This window comes from Gopherus flavomarginatus, chromosome 9 (genome assembly GCF_025201925.1).
Source record: "Gopherus flavomarginatus isolate rGopFla2 chromosome 9, rGopFla2.mat.asm, whole genome shotgun sequence".
Classification (NCBI taxonomy): Eukaryota; Metazoa; Chordata; order Testudines; family Testudinidae; genus Gopherus; species Gopherus flavomarginatus.
Window position 1 is genome coordinate 11,016,928 of NC_066625.1, and position 25,004 is coordinate 11,041,931.

At 43.4% G+C, this 25,004-nt stretch overlaps 1 protein-coding gene across 1 annotated transcript in view; it reads left to right on the top strand.

Annotated features, from left to right (window-relative positions):
* The first annotated feature begins 5,815 nt into the window (after window positions 1-5,815).
* Window positions 5,816-25,004, top strand: part of GNA12 (G protein subunit alpha 12) — a 72,881-nt gene continuing 53,692 nt past the window's right edge. The window contains exons 1-2 of the mRNA XM_050966345.1: window positions 5,816-6,182; window positions 23,441-23,656. Of these exons, the coding sequence (XP_050822302.1) occupies window positions 5,868-6,182; window positions 23,441-23,656 (531 nt within the window). The 5' untranslated portion in view covers window positions 5,816-5,867. The remainder of the gene's footprint in view (window positions 6,183-23,440; window positions 23,657-25,004) is intronic.

Here is a 25,004-nt window from a genome sequence, read left to right on the forward strand (position 1 = left end):
GACTTTTACCTGGCGATTGTAATGGGGTCTCTGGGCCTCCTGTGCCTTTTCCAAATGTTCCTGTACAATAGGCGTGACACGGGCTATCCGGTCTCGCATCTGTAATACATGTTCTATTATATTTCTCCCGTCATTGGGTTCCTCTTCCCAGATCTCTTTGGCGATATCTAGTATGCCACGAGGGTGATTCCCAAATAATAACTCAAAGGGGGAAAACCCAGTTGAGGCCTGAAGTACCTCCTGTATAGTGAACATAAGATATGGTAGTAGGGTGTCCCAATCATTCCTGTCCCAATTTACCACCTTCCGTATCATATCCTTGAGGGTTCAATTAAACCTTTCTACCAATCCATCAGTCTGCGGATGGTAGACTGAAGTTCTCAGGGGATGTATATGAAGCAGTGTACAGAGGTCCTTCATTAGCTTTGACATAAGTGGTGTTCCTTGGTCTGTTAATATCTCCTTTGGTAGCCCCACTCGGGCAAAGATCCCCACCAGCTCTTTGGCTATCGTTTTAGAGGCCGTGTTCCGCAGGGGGACGGCTTCTGGGTAGCGAGTAGCATAGTCCAAAACAACAAGTATATATTGGTGGCCCTGAGTCATCTTCTCCAGGGGTCCCACTAGGTCCATGGCTATTCGCTCAAAGGGTACCTCTATGATGGGAAGGGGTACTAAAGGTGCCCTCAGGTGGGGACAGGGACTGTGCAGCTGACACTCCGGGCAGGACACACAGTACCTCCACACTTCTTCATGTACTCTGGGCCAGAAGAACCATCGTGGGATTCATGCCAGGTTCTTCTCTACCCTCAAATGGCCCCCAAAAAGATGACTATGAGCAAGACTTAATACAATGTTCTGGTGTTTTTGAGGTACTAGGATCTGCTGTACCTTCTTCCCCTGTACTGGTGCAACCCAGTATAAGAGATTTTTCTTCATTATGAAGTAGGGTCCTGGTCCCTGGATTTTCTCTTCCACGGGGACCCCATCTATTTCAGTCACCTCCTTCCTAATGTTGTTGTATCTTGGGTCTTCAGCCTGGTCCCATCCAAAATTTCCTCTCCCGGGGCTAATCTGCCCAAGAACTAGGGGCCCAGTCTCTGTTGCCTCTACTGGTTCAGAAGCGTTAGGGTGGGGGTCAGACTCGGGTGCTTCTCCCTCCTGGGTAGCCTCCTTTTCAGCTGCTCGGGTCCGCCTACCTAAGAGAGCGACCCTTTGGCTTTGGGTCAGTATTTGGGTTCCTAAGGCCTTAGCTGCCCTCCTTTCCCTTTTCAACTTTCTACCCTGTCTGGGTATGGAAAATAAATCTGGGGATATTTCAGAGAAGACTGGGGGTTGACAGTCTACTGTGGATGCCTCACTGCCTTCAGAGTTCCCCTCTGTGTCCAATTCTCCTACTGGGAGTAAGTCTCCAAACCCTGGAAAGTCCCTCCCTATGAGCACTGGGTATGGGAGTTTAGGGACTACACCTGCTGCTACCTCAGTAGTGTTCCCCTGAATCTCAATTTTTACTGGGATGGTGGGGTAATAACCTACTGTCCGATGGACGCATGTTATTCCTGTACGCTTAGCCCACAGCAGCTGACTACACTTCACGAGCTTCCCCGAGACAAGCGTGATAGCACTCCCCGAATCAACCAGTGCTGTGGTCTCTAACCCATTTAGCTTTACTGGCCTAGTGTACATATGTGGGGTTAGTGAGACCCCCACAAGGTGGATTAGGGAGCATGGGTCTGCCCAGTTCCCCAGGTTACACTGCATAGGCTCCTCTGCATTGGGACACTGTGCAGCTATATGTCCCCACTCCCCGCAGGCATAACGTCTATATGGGGCCCTAGGCATTCCCCAGTCTCTTGGTTTGAGCACTCTAACATCACAATCTTCTTCACCCTCAGTGTTCTGACTCTTTGTAGCTTCTGGTGGGCCTTCAGCCCCCCTCTTTTTCCACCTGGGCTCTCCTGGTGGCCCAGTCACCTGAACTTTAGGGCTTAGTGCTGCTAGTTTAACCAGGGGTGCTTCTTCCTTAACTGGTTGGGTCAGCTCCCTCGCCATCCTTTGCTTCTCTACCAGTGCAACAACCTCATCATAGGTGGAGGGTTCATTCTGGCTTACCCAGGCATGAAGGTCTGGTGGTAGTCCCCTCATGTATTGGTCGATGACCAGAACCTCTAGTATCTCTTCCGGACTCCGGGACTCCGTTCACAACCACTTTCTTGCGAGATGGATGAGGTCATACAATTGGGACCACGGGGTTTTGTTTTCCTGGTACCTCCACTCGTGATGCCGCTGAGCCTGCATTGCAGTCTTTACCCTAGATCTGGCCAGGATCTCTGCTTTCAGCTGGGGGTAGTCTGCTGCAGCCTTTTCAGGCAGATCATAGTAAGCCTTCTGGGCCTCCCCGCACAGGAATGGGGCAAGGATGCCAGATCACTGATCTTGAGGCCAGGCCTCCCGTAGGAAGGCCAGAAGGTATGCCTCTACATCATCCCGTGTCATTTTCTGCAGCCAATGGCTGCCCCGTATGATCTGCGTCCCATCATGACCGCGGTTCAGCTCTGTAAGGGTCTTTACCTGGTTTACCAGTTCCCGCAACATAGCTCGGTCTTGAGAAGCCTGGTCCATCAGCAGGTGATTAGTCTCTTGCTGCAGCCGCACTGCCTCCTGTTGGGCAGCTGCCTGGACACAGGTAGCCTCCTGCTGGGCTGCCGTAGCTTGTATCAATGCCCGTACTAAGTCATCCATTGTGGTGAAAAAAATATAAACCCTCTTTCTGCCACGCTGTGCACACCAGATCCCACCTCTGACACCAGTTGTGACAAAGTTCCTCCTCTACCTTGGTGGGTCCTGCATTTATTGGCAGATTTGCTCACTTCAGTGATCTTTCCCACAGTCTGGATCAACTCCTCCTGTGTCTGATCAGGAGTTGGGAGGTTTGGGGGGAACCCGGGCCCACCCTCTACTCTGGGTTCCAGCCCAAGGCCCTGTGGATTGCAGCTGTCTATAATGCCTCCTGTAACAGCTGCATGACAGCTACAACTCCCTGGGCTACTTCCCCATGGCCTCCTCCAAACACCTTCTTTATCCTCACCACAGGAACTTCTTCCTGGTGTCTGATAACACTTGTACTCCTTAGTCCTCCAGCAGCACAGCCTGTCACTCTCAGCTCCTTGTGCCTCTTGCTCCCAGCTTCTCACACACACTTCCTCTCTTCTAGCTCCCTCACACCTGACTGGAGTGAGCTCCTTTTTAAAACCAGGTGCCCTGATTAGCCTGCCTTGATTGGCTGCAGATGATCTAATCAGCCTGTCTGCCTTAATTGGTTCTAGCAAGTTCCTGACTACTCTAGTGCAGCCCCTGCTCTGGTCACTCAGGGAACAGAAAACTATTCACCCAGTGACCAGTATATTTGCCCTCTACCAGACTGCTGCACCACACTGGTCTGAGTCTGTCACACTGGGGTCTTAACTGCTGGTTACAATTTGTTTTGTTTTAACTCGTGTATGGAAATTCTTAGTTAAAGCAAACAAAAAGCTTAACCTGCTTCTGTAGTGGCACTGTGAAGAGAAAAAAAATGAAAAAACTCTGTCTCCTCTAACCTGGGATGACAAACACTAAAATGCTTTAATCATAATTGTATGGTTATTGCCTGGTGTCAATACAGGGCACTTAGTGTTCACTGGGTGTTTTCCCTGTGCATTTCTGTACATTAACATGTTTGAATTTCTTTTAAGTGTAACCTTAACTCTGCATTTCTTGGGTTAGTAATGCATGTTTTTGGAGATAACTATAATGTAACTATATATTTTTAAACCATTGTTACTGCTCTGTACTCCTAACCTTAACTCTATTTTAGAGTCTTTGTCTTGAAATATAAAAGAACTGTAACTAGGGCCTGGTCTGCACTACGCTGTTAAACCGATTTTAACAGCGTTAAATCGATTTAACGCTGCACCTGTCCACACTACATTGCTCTTTATATCGATTTAAAGGGCTCTTTAAATCGATTTCTGTACTCCTACAAAACGAGAGTAACGTTAAAATCATTATTACTATATCGATTTAGGGTTAGTGTGGATGCAAACCGACGTTATTGGCCTCATTCTTTTACAGTAGCTACCCACAATGCACCGCTCCAGAAATCGACGCTCGCCTAGGACCACGGACGCACACCACCGAATTAATGTGCCTAGTGTGGACGCACACAATCGACTTTATAATATCTGTTTAATAAAATCGATTTTAGCTAATTCGAATTTATCCTGTAGTGTAGACGTACCCTACTACTACAACAAGAAAGTCACAATCATGCTGTTTCAATTAGAATTTCTTCCATTATTAGGGCCTGAGGAGTAGCCTGAGAAATAATAATAAGTACATGAGCGTCTGCTACTCTACACTTTGCAGAGTGGTTTATCATCAGACAGTTGAACATATATTCTACAGCATTATCTTTTCCTGATGTGTAGGTCACTTTGTCAAATTTGCAGTTTCAGGAACCCGCTTATGATTCTAAGTGGCAGTTTAGAGATGCAACTATTAAAAATTTGCCTGAAGATTTGTTGTCTGTAATGATTACAACATTTTGACTGAACAAATAACTTTTGACTTGGCAGTGATGTAGCCCTTCTCTCATTGAGGGACTGATCTTGCATGAATTAAAGACAATAGGAATTTGTTCATTAGGGCTGCTAAATCAGGACCTAATGCACTGTCCAGTTCCTCTTAGCTCATCACTGAATACCTGGTGCATATGTTAGCAATACTCCTCAGCTGCTCTGTGTAGGAACAAGCCCTTGGGTAGTTCCAATAATTAGAAGCTTGCCAGTGTCTTTCAATACACCCATCTTGACACTATTTTCTTAATAATCTTTGTAAGGGAAGTTTCTACTGCAGTGTTAACTAGATCTCTGATTTGACTTTATTCCAAACTTATTGGCAACTCCAGCTCTCAACCAACAACTCCGGGCTAAAGAATCAGGGAGGGAGGAGCAACATATCTGGCTGGGAATTTTTTAGCACCAGTCTTTCCCCACCAATGATGAGAACATCGGTGAAAGCCAGACACTGGGACAGACAGGATAATACCAGCCTTCTTTCCCCTCCCCTAACACCTCCTCCCTTTTCCCTGGGCCAACTCCACCTCCCCTCGACCACTCCCTTCTTAAGGCTCCTCCTCTTTGCCCCGCCTCCTTGAGAACTCCGCCTCTTTGTCCTAATCTCTCCTCTTATTGGTGCTTCTGCCCTTTACCCCGCCTCCCCTCTTGGAGCTCCTCCTCTTCCCCTCCCCCGCCGTGGGAGCTCCTCCCCTTTGCCCCTCCTCCTGCCTTCCCTTCGCCCACTCCCCCTTAGGGCCGCGTGCCCAGTCGGATCGCGGGCTACGTTGATTGACACCCCATTGGCCAATGAGGCGTAGGGTGGGCGGAGTGAAGACCCGCCCCCGCCCTCAGGGACAGCGCTCTGTAGGTGCCAGCCAGGCTGGTAACCGAGGACCGGCCGCTCCCTCCCCGCCCCGAGCTACCCCAGCGGCCGGATCTCTCCCGCGGGGCCGCGTCTCGTTCTCCTCGGACTTCTGAACCGCGCCCCGCCCCCCCGGGCTGAGGGGCGCCGCGGCACCAGCCCCCCCCCGGTCCGGGCCTCCGGGCCGCGCCCCTCGGGCTCCCCCTCCCCGCCAGGCCGGCGGCTCCCCGGGCCACACCCCTCCCCTTGCAGCGTCCCCCCGCCGCCTCGCGGAGCGGGGGAATGGGCGGTCCCGGCCCTTAGCCCCCCCAGTGCGGCTGCTCCGAGCGTCTGGCCGGCTCCGCCCGGTGCTAGGGGCGCTGGTGGGGTCCCCGGGGCTGTGAGTGCCAATCCCGTCCCCTTCCCCAGCAGCCATGGCCGGGGTGGTGCGGACCCTGAGCCGCTGCCTGCTGCCGGCCGAAGCCACCAGCCGCGGGGAGCCGCGGCGGGAGGGCAAGGAGCGGAGCCGGGACTCGGAGCGGGAGGCGCGGCGGCGGAGCCGGGAGATCGACGCGATGCTGGCCCGGGAGCGGCGGGCCGTGCGCCGCCTGGTCAAGATCCTGCTGCTGGGCGCCGGCGAGAGCGGCAAGTCCACCTTCCTCAAGCAGATGCGGATCATCCACGGCCGCGAGTTCGACCAGAAGGCGCTGCTGGAGTTCCGGGCCATCATCTACGAGAACGTGGTCAAGGTAGGGGCGAGCCTCGGGCTGGAGCCCGGGGCGGGGGGTTCACTCTGGCCCGGAAAACGGGCTGCAACAGCAGCTGGAATTCGGGCCCACCTGAGAACAGCCCCCACGGGGGTGGGGACAAGCTTGGAGGGGACCCCATGCAGGACAAAGAGTTCCTGGGCTGATGGAGCTCTGGGCCGCCATCTGGCAGCAGGCACAGCCTTTCGGGGCTCCTGTCGGTACGGGGGTGCCGTGCCATGAACGAGGGTCGCCTAAAGGTGAGTTGGAGTACAGGGCCTCCTGGGGTTCTGGATTATCATCCAAGAGGATGTTTTCAAAGGGCCCAGGCACCCACGGAGAGGTTCCGGAGAGAATTCGAAGATCCAGAGGAGAAGGGGAGATAGGTATGTTCTGGGAAACCATGATGAGAACACCCTCAGGGGAGTTGGGCACCATCATATTTGGAAGAAGGCGAGGGAGAAGGGGATCTCCACCCTGAGGAGGAGGTGTTGAGGATCCTTTCCTAGAGGATGACCCTGAAGATGAGGGGGAGGTCCCCTGTATTGGTGCATAGATTACAGGAGTTCAAAGCTATAATTTGGGGAACATTTTAAAGAGAATAGGGGGAATCTTAACGCCAAAGACTTGTGGAGATGTATCTAGGAGATTGCCCAAGAGTCTGTTGAGGCCATTGAGTGATAGCCTCAAGATTGAGAGCACCCCGATTGGGACACTGGGAGAGAGGTTGGACCTTCAGTCAATGCTTACATCTTTATTGCAGAGCCCCTAGTGCTCGGGGGCTTATGGCATGATGACTTCCTGGTGAGAGGGTAGAATGGTTGCTGGAGTTCAGGGCCATGATGTAAATACAAGAACATCCTCAATGTGTAGAGAGCTTAGGGAAATTGACTGCCCACATCTTCTGCCTGGGGGCCTTAGGTACTCTGCATAATAACCAGGTGGTAGTTATCTTTTAGAACAGGGGTTCTCAACCTTTTTCTTTGAGGCCTCCGCCAACATGCTATAAAAATTTCCTGGCCCAGCTGTGCCACAACTGTTTTCTGCATATAAAAACCTGGGCTGGTGTTGGGGGTATCAAGGAGGGCAGTTGCTTGGGGCCCCACAGCATAGGGGGCAACACAAAACTACATTGCTCAGGCTTTGGCTTCAGCCCCAGGTGGAAGGGTTCAGGGCCCCGGGCTGCAGTCCCACATAGTGGGACTTCAGCTTTCTGCTCTGGACACTAGCGAATCTAATACCAGCCCTGTTGGCAGATGCCCTGAAACCTGCTTGTGCCCCCCCCGGGGGGGAGGCACAGATTCCTGGTAGAGAACCACAGTTTTAAAACAATCCTACAGGTGCATAAAAGCTGGTCACCAAGGGAATACAAGGAGCCCTTGTGCACAGAAAAATAGATACATGGTATGTACCGGGGCTGTTTCTTATATTCTCCATACAAATGCAGGACTACCAAGAAAGCTTGTTTCCCTCTGAGGAAGGGTCCCTGCCTACCTTTTTTATGTATCTGTGTAGGACTTTCCTCACTTCTTCATGAACCCATACTTGTGAGGAAACTTGTAGTTGGTGTGGGATTTCCTGCAGAAATCAAGGAAGGGGTCTGTGCACCATCTGAGATAAGGAAAATTGCTTCTACGTCATAAGATGTGCTTCCAAGGATAACCTTTTTATAACAGCGCTATCTTTAAGCACAAGTCAAATAAGTGACTCTTGCAGTCAGGATCTCCTTCAGAAGCTTCCCCATCCATCCAAACTGAATGGGAAGACCATTCGTAGCTTAATTTCACTACCTGAATTGCTTTTAAGAAGCATGAGTCAAGTCACTGAAAATGGGTAGTAGCAAGGGGAGGAAAAAAGGAGTTCCCTGTGGTGGCAAGTGCTGTGGGTTGGCTTTATACTCCACTGCAGGAGAAAGAAGTGGGCACGTATAATACACAAGGAGAGCTCAGGCCACAAAATCCATAGCTTAACAACTTGCTTCTCTCTTTTTTTCCCCTGATATTCCAGAATGGGCGAAAAGGGAGGGAAGAGAAGAGTATCACTAGGTTTCAAGTATACCCAAAAGTGAGCAGTGTGAATCTTGGATTAGTGTGTTTATTTTGGTGCTACCTTAAACTGAATTAAAATGATGGTAAAGAGCAGTGGAATGTGTGAGGGGAGAAAAAGAAGTGGGACAGAACTGTGAGAGAAACCCTGGTTATAATAACTTTATCTTGCCCCTCTCCTCGACAAGTGGACTGCATCTATCTGAGTTTTTAGTGATCGCAGTTGACAAAAAGTAGGTGTACTCTTGCCTTTCAAAATAGTTCATTCTTCTCCATGGATGTTGGGGAGCTGCCTGTAATTCCAACCTGGGTTTAATAGGTGGAGTCGAAATACAGTATCGTAGAACAAACTTATTTTCAGTTGGCTAATATATTCAAACCTAAGTTCCCTCTAAGCTACATGGCCGTGCAGCTGCCTGTTAAGCCCTGTGCAGGGGCGCATGGCTGCAGTGGGGAGAGGCGCCCTTCCTGGCCAGCCCCAGTTCAGACCTCCTATGGTGGGGAGAGGTGCCCCTCCCTCAGCCCTGAGCTGCTGCAGTGAGAGAGTAGTTGGGGGAGTCCTCTCCCCGGTATAGCCTGGGGGGCAGCCTGCACCCCAAACCACTCATCTCTGGCCCCACCCTAGAGTCTGCACCCCAACCCTCTGCCCCAGCCTTGAGCTCCCTCCTGTACCCTGAACCCCTCATCCGCAGCCCCACCCCAGAGCCCTCATCCCCACAAACCCCAACCTTCTGCTCCAGCCTTGAGCCCCCCTCCCACACCCTGAACCCCTCATCCCTGGGGTCTTGTGCTCCAGAATTTAAACATTTTTATCATTATAAAATATGAATTCTGCTTGACCCTATTGCTGACAGTTGAACTGCATTTTAGCTCCTCTTTCCACACTACTCGTCAGCATTATCAAAGAGCAGTTCTGTTAAAGCTTCTAGAGTTTTGGGATCTCTGCTAGAAATGGAGTGTAAATATCTTGGATTAAAAGGTTACCTTTTATTCCCCAATATGATTAAATTTCTCCCTGATAGAGAATAGATTATGCCTTCCTGATGGTTTGCATTGCGTTTTTTCTAAGGTGCCTGTGGAAGTGGTACTTCGTCATTGTATATGGATTAAATAAAATGGCTTGAGTTGGTGCAGTTAGTTTGTCATATTGACTCTGATGTCAACTGGTTTGTTTCCTTTATTACTAGAACTCCCACTTCTTCCTTTCTGACTCCACAGCCTCTTACTTTTCCTGTATCTTGTTGCAAATTAAGCATGAATGCATGGTTCTTAGACGTCTCCTCCTTGTGGGAGGTCACGGTTTAAAAACAAAATGCTGAAATAAGTAAACCTGTGATCCAAAATTTACTTTTCCATATAGCACAGGTGATGGTTCAGAGCCTTGCTAGCTTTTTCTGGCATTGTGGGGCAATCTTCAAATACATTAGTCTTGCTTCGGTTTAAAGTAAATAATCACTGGTTAACTAGGGTTTTGCTTGTTAATCAAGGCTAAGTTTCAAAGTAACTTTGAAACTTTTTGATGATTGAAGTGAAAAGCAGTAGTGTTAATGTTCTGCTTTTGAATACACAGACTCCATTACTTCAGCACACCCACCTGGAAGTGGAAAATGGATAATACAGGAGTAACTGCTGTGGTGTGTGTGTGTGTTTTTTTTTTTTTTTCTTTTTTTGAAGAATCTCAAATGTATGGAGAGACAGAGGAAGTCTTTGCAAGTTTCAGATCTGGTTAATTGCTGCTGCTATTCTGTAAAAATGTTTGTCAGCCTTCCCATCTGAGTGTCAAAGAACAAACTGAATAACTGCTCTTCAAACATAAAATAACTGCTCCCATTCTTGCTCTTCCTGACTACAATTAATGAAGGTTTAGGGACCTCTGGCTGTACTGTGACCTGGTGAGTCATAACTCTGATGTTCCTTGTATACGTTTGTTGCTATTTTCTATTTGTTTTTTACTTTTAAAATAGAGCACCACAAAAATGGAAATGAGCCAGGCTTCACTGCATGAGAAAACAATTAAAATTACCCACTAACACCAAAGCAGTACCTGTGCCAGCATGTGTGATTACTTCGAACAGAAATCTAACAGTTACATTCAGCTTTAAAAAAAGCGTAAAGTGTAATCTGTGGAGCTATTTCAAATTAATGTCCATACTGAAATGGACTAAACCAATTAAAATTGTGAGGAGCATTGAGTGATTTTTTTCAGTTCACAACCTGAATTATTTGAGAGTGACTGAAAAGTTCATATTTGAGTAGGGACTTAAGAGAAACTGTTGCTAGACACTCCAGTCCATAACTTAAGTTGTGGACTTTGAATAGAAAAGTTCCAGGATGCTGTACAGATGTGCACTCTCATTATGGCTGCACAAGCGAAAAGATTTGTGCTTGATCAGAGGTTTGTCTGAATCAGACGCATTTTATGAGGCAATAGAAAGGGTGGAGTTGGAGAATACCATTGAATTCAGTTGTGAATTGCACTTATGTGAGCAAGCTGATTGTTCTCCTTGGACACACTTGGCTCTTTATAATAATGCAGAAAAACCATATCCTTTCTATTAGTTTGAGAATCCAGGGAAAAATGTCATGTCATTACTGGGAATTCCACAAGCTACTGTATAAATTGGTCTTGATCCACAATGTTTTGGGTTTGCATATTTGAATTCAGAAACTTGTGAGGGATTAGCAATACATGACCTTCAATAGTCTTTCACTGTACAGGTAAAATATTCTGGGTATTGATTCTTGATTAGTGTTTTTTTGATTTGTAGTAAGTATGGTTGATTCTTCATTAGTCTGTCACAGGACAATATCATTTTCTTCTTGATCATGGCAGCTGCACACCTCCAAGAGCTCGTTTGGTTATGTTACAGCAGACTTATCTATTGAATTTTCTTACGTTAAAGCCGACATTGTAATTAAAGAAAATTCAGTAGATAAGTGTTGTAATAGAACTGTGTCAGCCCTTAGAAGTATACACATGGCTTTGTAATTAATTAGACCTTACATTGTATGATTGAATTGGTACTTAATGACTGTTACCTTCCGTCCACTCTTAATATGTCTTCAAGATATAGATTGTTTTGTAATAAAACTACCAGCATCACTGCCACCTTTACTCCTGACTTAATTGTAAAGGGCCATTGTTGTTGAAATTTGTTTCTGGGTGCCCTCTGCAATTCACTTGGAATAGAATCAATAAGACACTTAATAAATTGCACAATGCAAAATTACTGTAATAAATCCCACATTCCATCAGCCCTAAGTAGATCTGGATAGTTTCTTGTTTGGGTCAGAAGGAAAGTGGTCAATGTAACTGACTACATCATGGCTGACAGGATAATGAATACCATCAACAGTTACTATTGATGGTTATTTCTTCGATAAATATTCACTCTTGATCCAAAATAGCATTCAGTTAACTCATATGGGTTCACCAGTCTCACAGAACATGATTAGTCTTTGGAGAGTAAAGACACAAACCTTGACATTTTCCAGTCTAAGCCTCACATATAATTTTTTTAAACCACTTGGGAATGTAGAAGGTGAAGAAATCACCCCTATACCCAATTACAGTTCAAACATTCTCTAGTCATTGAAATATGCTTGAGTGATGGTTGGAGTTGCTGCTATTAGCATAGTGAGTATGAGCTTGAGACCCAGGGGCCTCCTGTGCATAGGATAATTCATTTGTTGGTTTTCTCGGAGAGGGGAGGTTTGTATGTCTAAATAAGGAGTGTCTATACAGACTCTTAAGCACCCCTTCTGTAAATTACAGAAACAAAATTAAAGAGCCACAGCTCTTTTACTTGTTAGCAAATCTGTTTCATCTCATGAGCCTATGTTTGCATCATTCCATGCAAATAGAAACACCTGGCATTGTGCTCTAAAGGTCAACAGACCTGGGCTATCTTGGAGTGGGGGAAGGAGAGAGACTTTGTTCTAGAGCTGAGGGGGCTCCACCAGCAGTTCCCCTCCCTTTCAGATCAAGAGGAGTTCATGTTGACAGTATTGCCAACCCAAAATGTTCAAAAATCATGAGTCAGGCTCACCAAAAAAATCATGATTGGCTTTAAAATCGTTAGATCATGTAAAAAATAATAGATGTGGTGTGTTTATTTGCCTTCTGCTTTTTGAGCCTTTAGAGTTCACTAGGGTCACACTTTGAAGCTTTTTTCACATCCACAGAGCTAGAAACTTACTTTTTCTTTAAGAATGAAGGCTGGAATCATCACACATTCCCTTGAGTCCAGGAGCTGGGGATTTAAAAGAAATCAGTAACTATGAGACTCTTAACAAAATCATGAGAGATGGTAACACTGTGTCCACCTCTATTGATTGAAACTATGCCAGTACAGTGTGAGGGGAGGGGTGGTCTGAGTCCACTTCATAAATCAGAATGAACACATCAAATTCAGAGCACTAGAAGCTGCTTCAGCAATTTTCAACGTATTAGCCCAGTGGTCCCCAACATTTTCATCTGGCGGGCGCCAGATGAAGGACCATGGTGGTGGTCGAGCATAGCGACGCCTCTGGATGATGTTGCTTTTTGGCGGCAAGCAGCGTCATCCAGAGGCGTCACTGCCGAAATGCCGCCGAATTTCGGCGGCATTTCGGTGGATGCTCGATCGTCAGCCAGGACGCGGGCACATTTAGATGCCCCCGTGGGCACCGCGTTGGGGATCCCTGAATTAGCCAGTTATGAGCTAGAGGTCAGTCATAAGTTCATAGCACTTGATCGGTAAAGATCCAAATTAAAGAAAAAACTACTATCTTAATTCTGAAAGTTCTCAAAGGGTTTGTACCAATCTGCACCTCTGGGTTCAGCGGTTACTCTACCTTGAACTCTAGTTGCAAGCTTCAATGGGGCATGAAGTTTTTGTTCTGCTGCATCTCATTGGATTTCTTTGGAGACAAGAAGTCTTTTCACAGTTTGCAGACAAGAAGACGTCACTGCTGCTACAAATACAGAGATTCCGCAGCTAATCCAAATGTTTCTTAATGTTTATGTTCCTGTGGACTAAGTAAATGACACTTTCCTTTGTTCATATATTTTATTTGGGCTCGCAGTCTGGAAGAGTAGTCATCTTTACTGTTTACCCTGCTCTCACCTGGGTAGCACTGGATTAAGTATTTACATATATCGTTCCACCATGCAAATAAACTACAGTACTTGATGTAAGTTTCATGTTGATGGCGACTTAAGACTCAAAAGATCTTTCTGGCATTTTGGGATATATCTCTTGTACTGAGCAACACTTCCATTCTCTAGCAGACTGTAATACTTCATCCTCAAACGACTACTTTTTCTATAAGCAATCAAGAGTAAAACATCTATTTGGCTAAATTTTAGATATATAAAAATTGAAGTTAATGGTATTATCTATCCCTTTCTGATTCAAACACTTCGTTAAACAAGGTGGCTGTATTTTAAACACGCCATTAGTGTGTTCTGTGGAAAAAGCTTGTGAATTTTAACTGAGTGAATACAGGAATTCAAGCAACTGCTTCAGAACACTAAATTATCAAAAATTCTTCATTTGTTACAAAATACTGTTTAGCAAACACTTTATTAGTTTTCAGTATAATACAGCATGGGGAAAATGAGTCTAGTCTGAAAACTACAGCAGTTCTTCGTGGGTAAGGTCCAGTGTTTCAGTGAGTGATTTTGCTGAGATAAGGTGGGTGAGGTAATATCTTTTATGGGACCATCTTCTGTTAGTGAGAGAGAGAGAGAGAGAGAGAGAGAGAGAGAGAGAAGCTTTCAAGCTAAAGCTCTTCTTTGGGTCTGAAGAAGTACAACTCTGTGCAAGAACAAAAGCTCCTCTCTGTTTGTCAACAGAAGTTGGTCCAATAAAAGTGATTAGTTCACCCGCCTTGTGTCTAATATCCTGGGACTAACATGGCTACAACAACATTGCATACAATGATGATGTTGCTTACAGTCACAGTATTGTCAATATCAAGAGAACAAAAATAATGAGATTTTAAAAACATAATTTTTTGTTTAGTCTGTCTTGACTTTTTAACTGCCCGCTACTCCCCTACCAATGCATTTGTGATAGTGTTAGGTTGCAAAGTCACTCCTAAAATACACACCTCTCCCTGACTGCTCAGATGGAGACTCCACTTATGCTCACCCTACCCACCCCCACACCCCAAGATAAGGGAACTGCTGTCCATTTCCTGTTACTCTCCCCTCCTACTCGATTCCCTTTGATAAAAGAAGGGCTGGATGGTAAATAGTTTGAGAGCCACTGACTTAATGCATCATGATTCAGACTCATACATAAACTTATATTACGTTTAGGGTTGACGAGTTACAGATAAACATATAAACACTTAGTCATATCAGTGATATTGCTGTACAGACTATGCAATTGGTTTAGTCTTTTGTAAGAAGGCACACTTCCCTACTTCCCTCCTCTCTCCCACTTCTCTGCCAAAGATGGGTAGCAGTCCCACCCTCCCACACTCCTCCGGACCCCGCTTCACTCATTTCCACACCTCATTCCACTGCAGCCCCTTAATTTGCCTCCTGGTCTTCCTCATTCTCCCCGTCTACCTTGTACAGTGTGTCTGCTGCTTCTCACAGTCCCTGTGTCCTGTCTAGGCCACTGAACCATAGAGTTGCAGCCATTTTGCACATGGGCGTGACTTCAGTCTCATTGAAAAAACAGTAGGTTGTGGCAGTTTCATTGCCACATGCAGATGGACTGTAATGAAATGGCAGCCATCTTCCTGGCTTCAGCCCCATTCACAGCAATAGGAGATGTTGGCCATTTTGAATGAGTGAAAACTCATGAGTTGGCAACCTTTCTTCGTGTTTTCATGAGACAGGTTTTTTAAAAAGAAACATGGCTAGAGTCTCAATGAAATCACAAGAGTTGGCAGAACTTCATTCATCTGTCACATCAGTTCCTAAATGTAGAATATGCTTTCTTAAATGGTGTAGTATAAACTATTGGCCATCTACAGTTTTTTGTATGAGGTCTGACAATGTTTTTTAATGGCTAAAAGCCTGGAAAAGGTTATTGCTCCACTGCTTCACATGTAGCTTGCTTACATTCTGTTGCCTATCCGTTGCAAAGTAGGGAATCATGAATCATGTTGCTAATTACAAGGGAACTGAAATGCATTTGAAGTGGCTCCTTAAGACAATTCCTAGGTCAGCTAGCGCAAACTTTAGTAATGTTCAGTTATGTAGAACTCTGAGTAATATTTCATGTTAGTAGACTTAGGTGCTTGAGTAGACCCATCAGGCTGGTGGTACTTGCGTTGTTTGGTTTCTTCCCATGTCCATGCTGACTTCACAGACATGAGCTGGTGGTTACCAAAAATGGTTTTTTCCTTTTTAGTACTTACCTCTGCCTCCCTCACCTTTAATATCACAGTCTATCTGTAGGGCTGTCTTCAGCAAGGTATGTGATCTTTTGGGATAATGAGACTTCACCCAGTGGAGTACACAATTGTCTTAAACACGAAGATTTTTTTCCTCTGTTACAGCTAAGAATTAACTTTTCATATAGAAGGTGTCTGTTAGCTAAAACACTTCAATAGTTTATCTGAAAACAGTGTAACTATCTTTCCTTTCTACCGAATTAACTAATTACTTTTTAAAGTAAACATTTTTTGCTCTATTTTCTAAAGAAATGTGATCAGTTACAAAAAACTCATCTGTTCTGAGAGAGGGAACTTGCCTTGCAAGTAGAAATAATCCTTTTTTCCATGCTAATTGTCATAGCGAAATAATGAAACTGTTTTTCATGATTTATGGACAGGCACCATCTCATGTGAATTTGGATTTTTGTAGGTGAACTGGTGTGCATGACAATAGGCAAGATACAGTCCTGATTTCAGCCTTCTGTGTGTTACTGTAATACCAATACTAATAATGAAATTTTAGCTGTTATGAGTATAACTAAAATGTTACAAAACATGCCTTTTTGGCTCAGGTTAGTACTGTAGCTGGAAAAATCAAACTAGATATCACAGGACTAGTTAAAGGTAGTATCTATGGCAAATGACCAAAAAAGGCTTTTTAAAATAAAGCCCATAGGCAGCAGCCTCCAAGGCATTCATATTTTGTATGTTGTAGTCTAATTCTTCTTTTGACCAAGCTACTGCCTCTCAGGAGAGGGGGGGGATTACCTGTGCCAACAGGAGAACTCTTCCAATCAGTGTAGGTAGTGTCTGCACTGAACCACTGCAGTGGCACAGCTATGCTGCTGTAGTGTTTCAAGTGTAGCCAAGCACTGAGCGAAAGGGTGTACTAGTATTTCTCAACTTCAGCGGTTGAGCTCCCGATAAGATTTCTAATTGGGCTCGAAGTAAATGAATGAAAATAATATTATTTCACTGTATGCCATATCTTCTGACTTCTTCAAGTACAGTATCTGCATTAATAAGGCAATGCTTTCTCACACTGGCTGTACTAAAAATTGGGTTTACTAGGGTTCAGATGATCAAAAGTTGTCTATGCATTCAATCAGTTATATATTTTTTTAGACTTTGTTTATTTGGAGTTGCCTATTGGCTCCTTTAAGGCAGTGGTTCTCAACCTTTACAGACTACTGTACCCCTTTGAGGAGGCTGATTTGGCTTGTGTACCCTACATGTCATCTCACTTAAAAACTACTCGCTTACAAAATCAAACAGAAAAATTCAAAAGTCTCAGCACGTTATGCTTGCCTGAAAACTTGCTTGCTTTCTCATGTTTACCGTATAATTATAAAAGAAATTGTGGCCCCAGGTTGAGAAACGCTGATATAGTATATAGAGCAGTATAAACAAGTCATTGTATGAAATTTTAGTTTGTGCAGACTTTGCTAGTGCTTTTCATGTAGCCTGTTGTAAAACTAGGTTAATATCTAGGATGAGTTGACACATCCCCTGGAAGACCTCTGTGTACCCCTAGAGGTATGTGTACTGCTGATTGAGAACCTCTGCTTTAAGGGATAGCACCATGACAAGAACACAAACTAAACTCTCCAAAGCACGAAAGAAATGGAATGTTGTTATTACTGAGGGTGATGGCAGAGGTATCAGCATCTTGGAGGGCTCTTGAAAACTCAGCCACTGAAGATCTGGAAAAGACAGACAAGGGGTCACGCTATGATTACCTTGGCAAAGGACAGTGTTATATGATATTGTGATGCATTCCAGAGTGGTGAGGATTTCTTATAGTTTATTTTCTGTGTTCCTTATCTTGAACTTTATTGAGTTGAGAGGGCCAGGTTATGTAAGAATTTTTAAAACTTTATCACTTGGGTAAGTTGTAAAATCTTGAGAGTTTTAATCTGGTAAAAAGCCACTTCTCGTAAGTATTTTGGAATACAGCAAATCTGTATTCTCTCAGACATAGCAGTCAAATGAACAAAAATGTATAAATGAGATCTCTCCTTACATTTAGGAAGACAAACTTTGTGACTCACTTGCTTCTGAGCTTGAAAATAGGGATTTGTAACTTTCTGTGGTAATGCTGACCCACCGCATTGATACTGGAGAACATCTTTTTACCTCCTAATTCTCCTCTGATGTATGGGTATACCAGTACAAGCCCCCAGCAAGTTGTTTATGTAACTGGATGGATGCCAATTGCTACTTCCTCCCTAACATTTTTGGGGAGTTCTTGCATCCCCTTGTGAATGACTAAATCTAAAGGTAGCTCCTTTCACAAGGCTTTGTATGGAAATAGTAAAACACAGCTAAGCAATGAAGTTATAGAAAAACAAACTGACTGGATCCAATAGAAATTCTTAGTTCTTTGTTAGATTGCAGCATCTTCAAGGCAGTGATATCGTCTCTATCTAAAAGTCTGTGCAATTTATGAAATGCAAACACACCTGTTAAACGTTTGATTTTAATATACTTAAGCCATAAAAATAGATGAAGAATGCCTTTTTTGAAACATCAGGAGGTTCTCAAGTGTAAGAAATGCAGGCATTGTGTTGGCAATTCAGAGTCATTGATGGAGTGTACTAGCATCCCATTTGTCTCACATCCAGGAGACACACTGGAGTTCCATCAAGATGGGGATTGATTGGGTCAAAAGCCTAGCTTCTTGAAGGTACAGGTTAAATCTTTGCAGCCTTTTTCTTCTAGTCCTCTTTTTCCTTTCCTACATCCTGGCACTTCCCATTTTCTTCAAGCTGTGTCACTGAAGAGTCTTTATTAGGAGTCTGGAAAGAATGGCTTGATTTTATTTTTAATGGGATGGTCAGAGGTGGCCTGACAAAATATATATAGGGCTATGTTTTCTATTAAAGTTACTTTTCTGTTGGCCATTAGATTGTTCAGGAGAGTTCAGTTTTGGGATCTTGATCCAAGTGGGATCCTTATGTGAGGTTTTGTCCAAATGCAGTGTGTCTCTGACTTGCACCAGTATTTCTGCCTCACAAAAAATTAGGGGGTTTTATGTAAATCAGCCTGTTTTCCTTCTGTATGTTCTAAGCCCTTCCATACTCAGGAACAGTTGTGCACTTTAGGTGTAGCCTGAGCATTCAGATTCTGGTTAGGCAAAATTAATCATTTGATCCATTGTATCCATTTTTAGGATTATATGGGGGACCTAAAGTGGTAAAAATTAATCATATTCACTCTTTCCAGATGACTCAGGTGTTCAAGACCATATGCAGTTGATAAATATCTCCTGTTTCAGGGAGGGTTCACTCAGTGAGGCACATGGCTTCTTCCTGGGTATAAAAGTACAAAGTTCCTTCACCAAGTGGTATAAATTACATGTGGTGTTCATCTGATATGACCTTTGGACTAAAGGTTCCGCAGTATTTCTCTTGGTGGTGGTTCTTTAAAATCCTTGAGATGGGAGGGAAATGTGCTTTCATTCTTTGTGAAAATTTGTACTACTGGTTACTTTCCAGTTGTAATTGTTCAAGGAGCAACAGGGTCCTAAGAGAGGAGAGGTAAAAATATTACTTATAATTTTTGACTTCTCTGAAGTGGCCACCTGGTGCTCCATGAGACTTAACCTGGGGCATCACTTTACTTGAATAACTTCCAGTTGATGGGAAAATCTTAGTCCTTCCCATTCACTCCCATCTTCTTACTTGTTTCTCTAGGGAGATGGAGAAATCTTGGGATTTGATTCCCTCTTGTTGGGATCTTGCTTTGTCCTAAATCTTAATCTTCACTTATTGCATAGTGAGTGAATATATAGATCAAAGAGAGTATCCAGGCCAAGATATGATTTAATTGTTCATTTTAATGGCAGTTTAGTCTGCCTTTTTCATCAGTGGCAGATGATTAGGTAGTTAGAGGCAAGCAGTTCTCTGAACAACTCCTAATGCTGGTACCACATTGGAACTGGAGAGAGAAGGGGAAGATATTTTAAAAGGGCGTGGCCTGCTGTGCCATACAGAGAAAATCTGCCTTTTCTCTTATGTTGCATTTGTCCTATATCTGCTTCTGAAATTCCATCTTTGTGGAGGAAAAAAGTTGCAGAAGTGATAGGATTGCAGTGACTAGGTGTTACTTCTCTGTCCATCTTGACAGTAGTCTTATAATCTTGGCTGACTATTTGTATTAAGTGTCTGAGCAGCCTATTGCTTGATCTAAAATGAGCTCAAGTTTATAACCATCAGTCTAAAGCTTCTAGCCTAACAAAGGCTATGTCTACACTACAACCAGGATTGACACTCTAAGATCAATCCACCGATGGTCGATTTAGCAGGTCTAGTGAAGACCTGCCAAATCAACAGCAGATCATGCTCCAGTCGACCCATATACTCTACCCCCGATGAGAAGAGTAAGGTAAGTCAATGGGAGAGTTTCTCCCATTGACACCTTCCCCCTCCCCCTCCCTGCAGTGTAGACCTTGCGGTAACTCGACCTAAGGTATGTCGACTCCAGCTACGTTATTCATATAGGCAGACAGTTTCAAAACATCTCCACATCAGCTGTCAGGTTGTTTTCCAAACAGATGGGGAAACATAACAAGAATAAACTCCACTCCCTTGGTATTTTTGTATATGTGGAATCAGGAAAAATCAGAGCTGACCGTTGTATGGGAATAAAACATATATCTGAAATTTAAAAAATACTGAATTATGATGTTGATGGGAATTCCATTATCTTGTAAGCAGCTGTTGTAACATCACTTAGCTATTCATTGGAGAGAGTCTTAAGGAAATGCTGAAGCAATGAGATGGGTAAAGCCTGAAACCGTTTTAAAATTGTAAGTTAGCGAAGCTAGACAGTAAATGGCTGAATGAGATGGTTCTGGAGAGCTGGAGCCTGAGCCGGTGAAAGGTCAGAGCTGGCTTGTATGGGCTGGAACACTATATGCATATTTGCAACCAAACTTAAGAGACATGGAAGATAGAAATGGCAACAACTGATGTGATTGTATTTTGGATAGCTTTCCTGGAGAACAGCCCAAATAACCATTCCTCTTTTAAAAAAACAAAAACAACCCCCAAACATTGCTCTGTATATTGATAGGCAATAAAACACAACCTTGACGTTAAGTCCAAAAATAGCAGTTTTCCACTGGTCAGTACAAAACCAGTTCTGGGGAGGGAAAAAAGGAGTGACTTTGAATTCCTCCCAGAGTGGTACTTTTGTGTAAGGATGAGTTTTAAAGAACGTGTAGAGTCTGTGCAATTCTGAAAGATAGCATTGTATATTCTGTTGTCTTCCTTCTTAGTTATGGTGAGAGCTTCACATACAGTAACAGATTTAGACTTGGATCCCTGAGGGGGTGAATTAACTATTTGGAAATGAGAACAGGCTTTTCAGCTTTGGGTCAGTCCAAAAAATCAAAATCCAAAATGCGTATCTTTAGTACCTCATTGTGAGGATATAAATGGTGAATTGTACTCTGTGCTTGGTGTCAGGAAAACGTGTTCTTTGAACAGTGTCTGTAGGATTATGTTTTAAAATGAACATTGTTCAAGATTAATTGTTTATTTGGGAAGTCGCACTAGAAAGAACATTACTATGTAATGGTTTCTGAAGTACTTTCTGTGGCACTCAGTGCTGTTTAATGACTCTCAACTCTGTCCTTCTCCAATTTTTTTTAACACCAATATCCTTGCTATGTGTTTTTAAGTGACTGGAGCAGATGCGGTATTTATATCTATATTCTAATATTAATTGCAAACTTGTTAAGTAATTCAAGATTGCATGTTTGTTTTAAACAAAATGTTTTGTCAAATGTCCTAAACAAAAAGCTTCAGACTCTTGGTCTAGAAGTTTGGGCTGAAAGCTGCTGAAAAAAGACTTCAGTGCTGTGTGTATTAAAGAAAACAAAAAAAACCCTCAAGCCTCTGAACAAAGCAGTTTCATTTTTAAATTGGCCTACAACAAATGTCAAATGTTGTACCAATGAATCAGTTAGCTCATATAAAACCAAACCTTGTACTTGATAATTGCTTCTGCTTTTAAGAACTAGATGTCTATGGAAGTCTTGAACATGGATGTGCTTTAATGGGTGTTGAAGTTTAAATCCGAAAGATATATTTTATTGTGCACTCAGCATGAAATAAAAACCTTGTGTAAAACTTCAAACCATGAAGACTGACTCGGTCTAGTCTGTATTGTCAAGAACTATTTGGTTAGAGAGCTAGATATCTTCCTCCCCTTCCCCCAAAATCTGATTGTTAGAAAAATGAAATCAGAAGGTGGCAATTTACTCACCAAAAAACCCTTTCTGTGAATGTGACAAGTTAAAAGGAAGTTTGCTATTAGGGAACAAAGTGTGCCTGTTTTGCCCAGTCCTGCGGTATGAAAGCGCACAGGATAATATGAAATATTTGTTACAAATACACTGAAATGTCTTGTTCTGCCTACAAACTGGCCGGAGACAGCCATCTTGGTGAAAAAAGGTGTCTTGAGAACAGAGCAAACTTAGAGTAGGATCTAAGCTATTTAACTTAAAGTTCACTAGAAAATGGCATGGTGTTATGTTGGAACCCACACTGCTAGTTTCAAAGCTCTGTTTCACAGCAACATGAACACCTCTAGGAGTCCACTAAAAATTGTCAATGGCAATTTAAAATTAAAATTCAATTAAAATTGCCAACTTCTAATGTGAACTCCAACTACATGACTGAGCAAAATGGCTCTGGTTCTTTAAGGCTATGTGGTAAACACATAGACATGTCCCGTGAGTCTTCACCTTTTTTTTTTTTTTATTTGACATAGTGTTCTTGGGCATGGAGACCATGATCTGTAAATCAGTCTAGTTTACTTCAATAGAATATGCTGTATGCCCTTTCTAAAACAGTTTTTGGCTTCCATGCTGAATAACTCCTTTCTAAGCTTTGAGGGGAGGTGTGGCCAGCTGTCCATGTTTGACATACCCAACTGACAATGATATGTTTTGGTAACTTCCTGTTTCATTTTACATGGCAACCGTCAGAGTTTCCTAAGTATTCCCCCAGGTTCTGTATCAAGAAAACTTTGTAAAACGCTCCATCTATTAAATAACCTCCACAGTGCTCCCACCTCCTCCTTTTTAAGCCAGTTTCATATTCCAGCAGACTTTCCTGGTAGCTCTTACAATACATTGTGTATTTCAGGTCATGGCTAAAAAGTGCAATAGACCTGCAGGTCTCTGCAGTGCTTTAGGGGAAAAAATAATTTGGGTTGAGGGATAGGAGTGCACTGTTGAACTGAAGGACTTTCAGGTGTGTGCAACCAAAATTATTTCAGCTTTTCAATCCTACCAAATCTTTCAATTAATCATCATTAACACTGCCTTTTGTGGGGTTGAGTTAGTTTAACTTTCTCAGGGGTAGGATGTGACATAACTGATGTCAGTATCCAACTGCTAAGGACAGGTGACAAGCAATGTCAATATTTAACACTGTTTCAGGCATGTGTCTGCTTCAGTAGATGTTTGGATAATACAGTGATGGGGTGGGAGTTGCTTCTAAGTTGCTAAACAGAAAATATTTGAGTATACATTTGATGTAGGTCTTCATTTTTATACTTTGCTGTCTGACCATGTCATTGTAAAAGTGTTTCTCCCCATCCCCCACCAGATATATAGCAATTATGTTGCTTAAACAAGGCAAGTTTTTGTTCCTTCATACATTTTCTCCTTGCAATGGAGCATATTTTGGATCCCCTTCTGAATTGTCCTCCCACAGGACTACTGACTTGTGCCACTGTAAGGTTCATGTACTTTTAAGTTTGAGTTCCTTTATACTTTCATTTTTTGATCACTGACTCTGTTTTATCTGAATCATTCTGTAGGGCTGCAAGGTTCTCGTTGATGCACGGGACAAACTAAGGATTCCTTGGCAGTACACGGAGAACGAGAAGCATGGAATGTTTTTGATGGCTTTTGAAAACAAAGCTGGAATGTCTATAGAGCCTGCCACATTCCAGTTGTATGTACCTGCACTGAGCGCACTGTGGAGGGATTCTGGGATCAAGGAAGCTTTTAGCCGTCGGAGTGAGTATCAGCTGGTAAGTATAGTCAACTGTATGGTGATTGAAGAGTTGTAAACGGGGGGGTTTCAGTCTGAATCCAGTTTAAGAACAGATTGCTAAATCTGGTGTGTGGCCATATTACAAGCAAGCTGTAGCAATGCTATAAATCTGAGCATTCTATAGCAGCAGGAATGAGTAGTAGGTGGAACCAAACTGAAAAATACTATGAGAAAAAGTGAAATAAGTGGACAAGACTGGATAGACTGGAAGAACAAGAGGAACTAAAAAAAGGCAGGAAATGATTGAACAAAAAAACCCCCAAAACCTGAGTTGCTCAGTTGGGCTGATCATAGTAGGCCACTGATTAATGCACACTTTTTTTATATTTGTCCAGTTTTGCCAACTTGTATTATATTGATGCTGGCAGGCTACTGCTATTTGCAGATCAACTCTTTTGAAGTTAATGTGATCCCTTTCCAAGTTGTTCTTGGATTTTTTTTTTTCCTTTCCTTTTTTATATCTGCAAGTTGCACTTGAGGCAGCATTTGGATGTCAGCCTAAAAATAAGTCTTTTTTCCCGTTTTCCTTTTAAAACAGACTTCTAGAGTTCAGCACAAAACTCATTGCATAATATAAAATGCAGATATGATAAGAAAGCACTTCTGATATTGAATATTTTTGTCTTTGATATGAATGAACATTATATATAATATTTATTTATTTTATGCCTGTTGGAGCAGTTGATGACACCCTTTATTCCCCTGTCTTGTCTTCTCCACTCCTCTTCTCTTCTCCCCTTCCCCCTCCCAGCCCCAAATAATGAGGTGGTTGTTGAGGGACTATAGCGTCTTTTGGTTGATTTGAGGTTTTTTGGTTGTTGCTAACCTCAAGATGTGGCTACCTATTTGGGTTCAAACAGTGGTATGATACCTAAAATCTGATCAGTCACTGAAGTGGCTTAGCTTCTCTGCTTATATGTTATGTTCCATGTTTCTCGCTCTGTAACTTCACATAAAACACTTCTTTTTTTCATTGAAAAGAGATGTGACTTCCTAAACTTGGGCAAAAGAGGGACTTTTATTCTATATAATGTTTTGCTTGCTTTCCTGATATAAATAACATTGTGTTCAAAGAAAGGAATTTAATTCTGTGTGATGGAGAATGTAACTTCTTATGTGAGAATTGCCAGATGCAAAGGTGAGCTCAGTAGCAGTGAATTCCAAGTTGGGGCCTCCCCTTCCTATATTACACTCTCAGTATTATCCCTCTCCTCAGACAGGAGAAGAAATGCCATTCCATCTCCCTTCTCCCCCCTCTGAGCAACCATAGTGTTTGAGGCTGACAGAACAGGGAGAGAAGCAAAGTCAAGTGCAGAGTTTTAGAT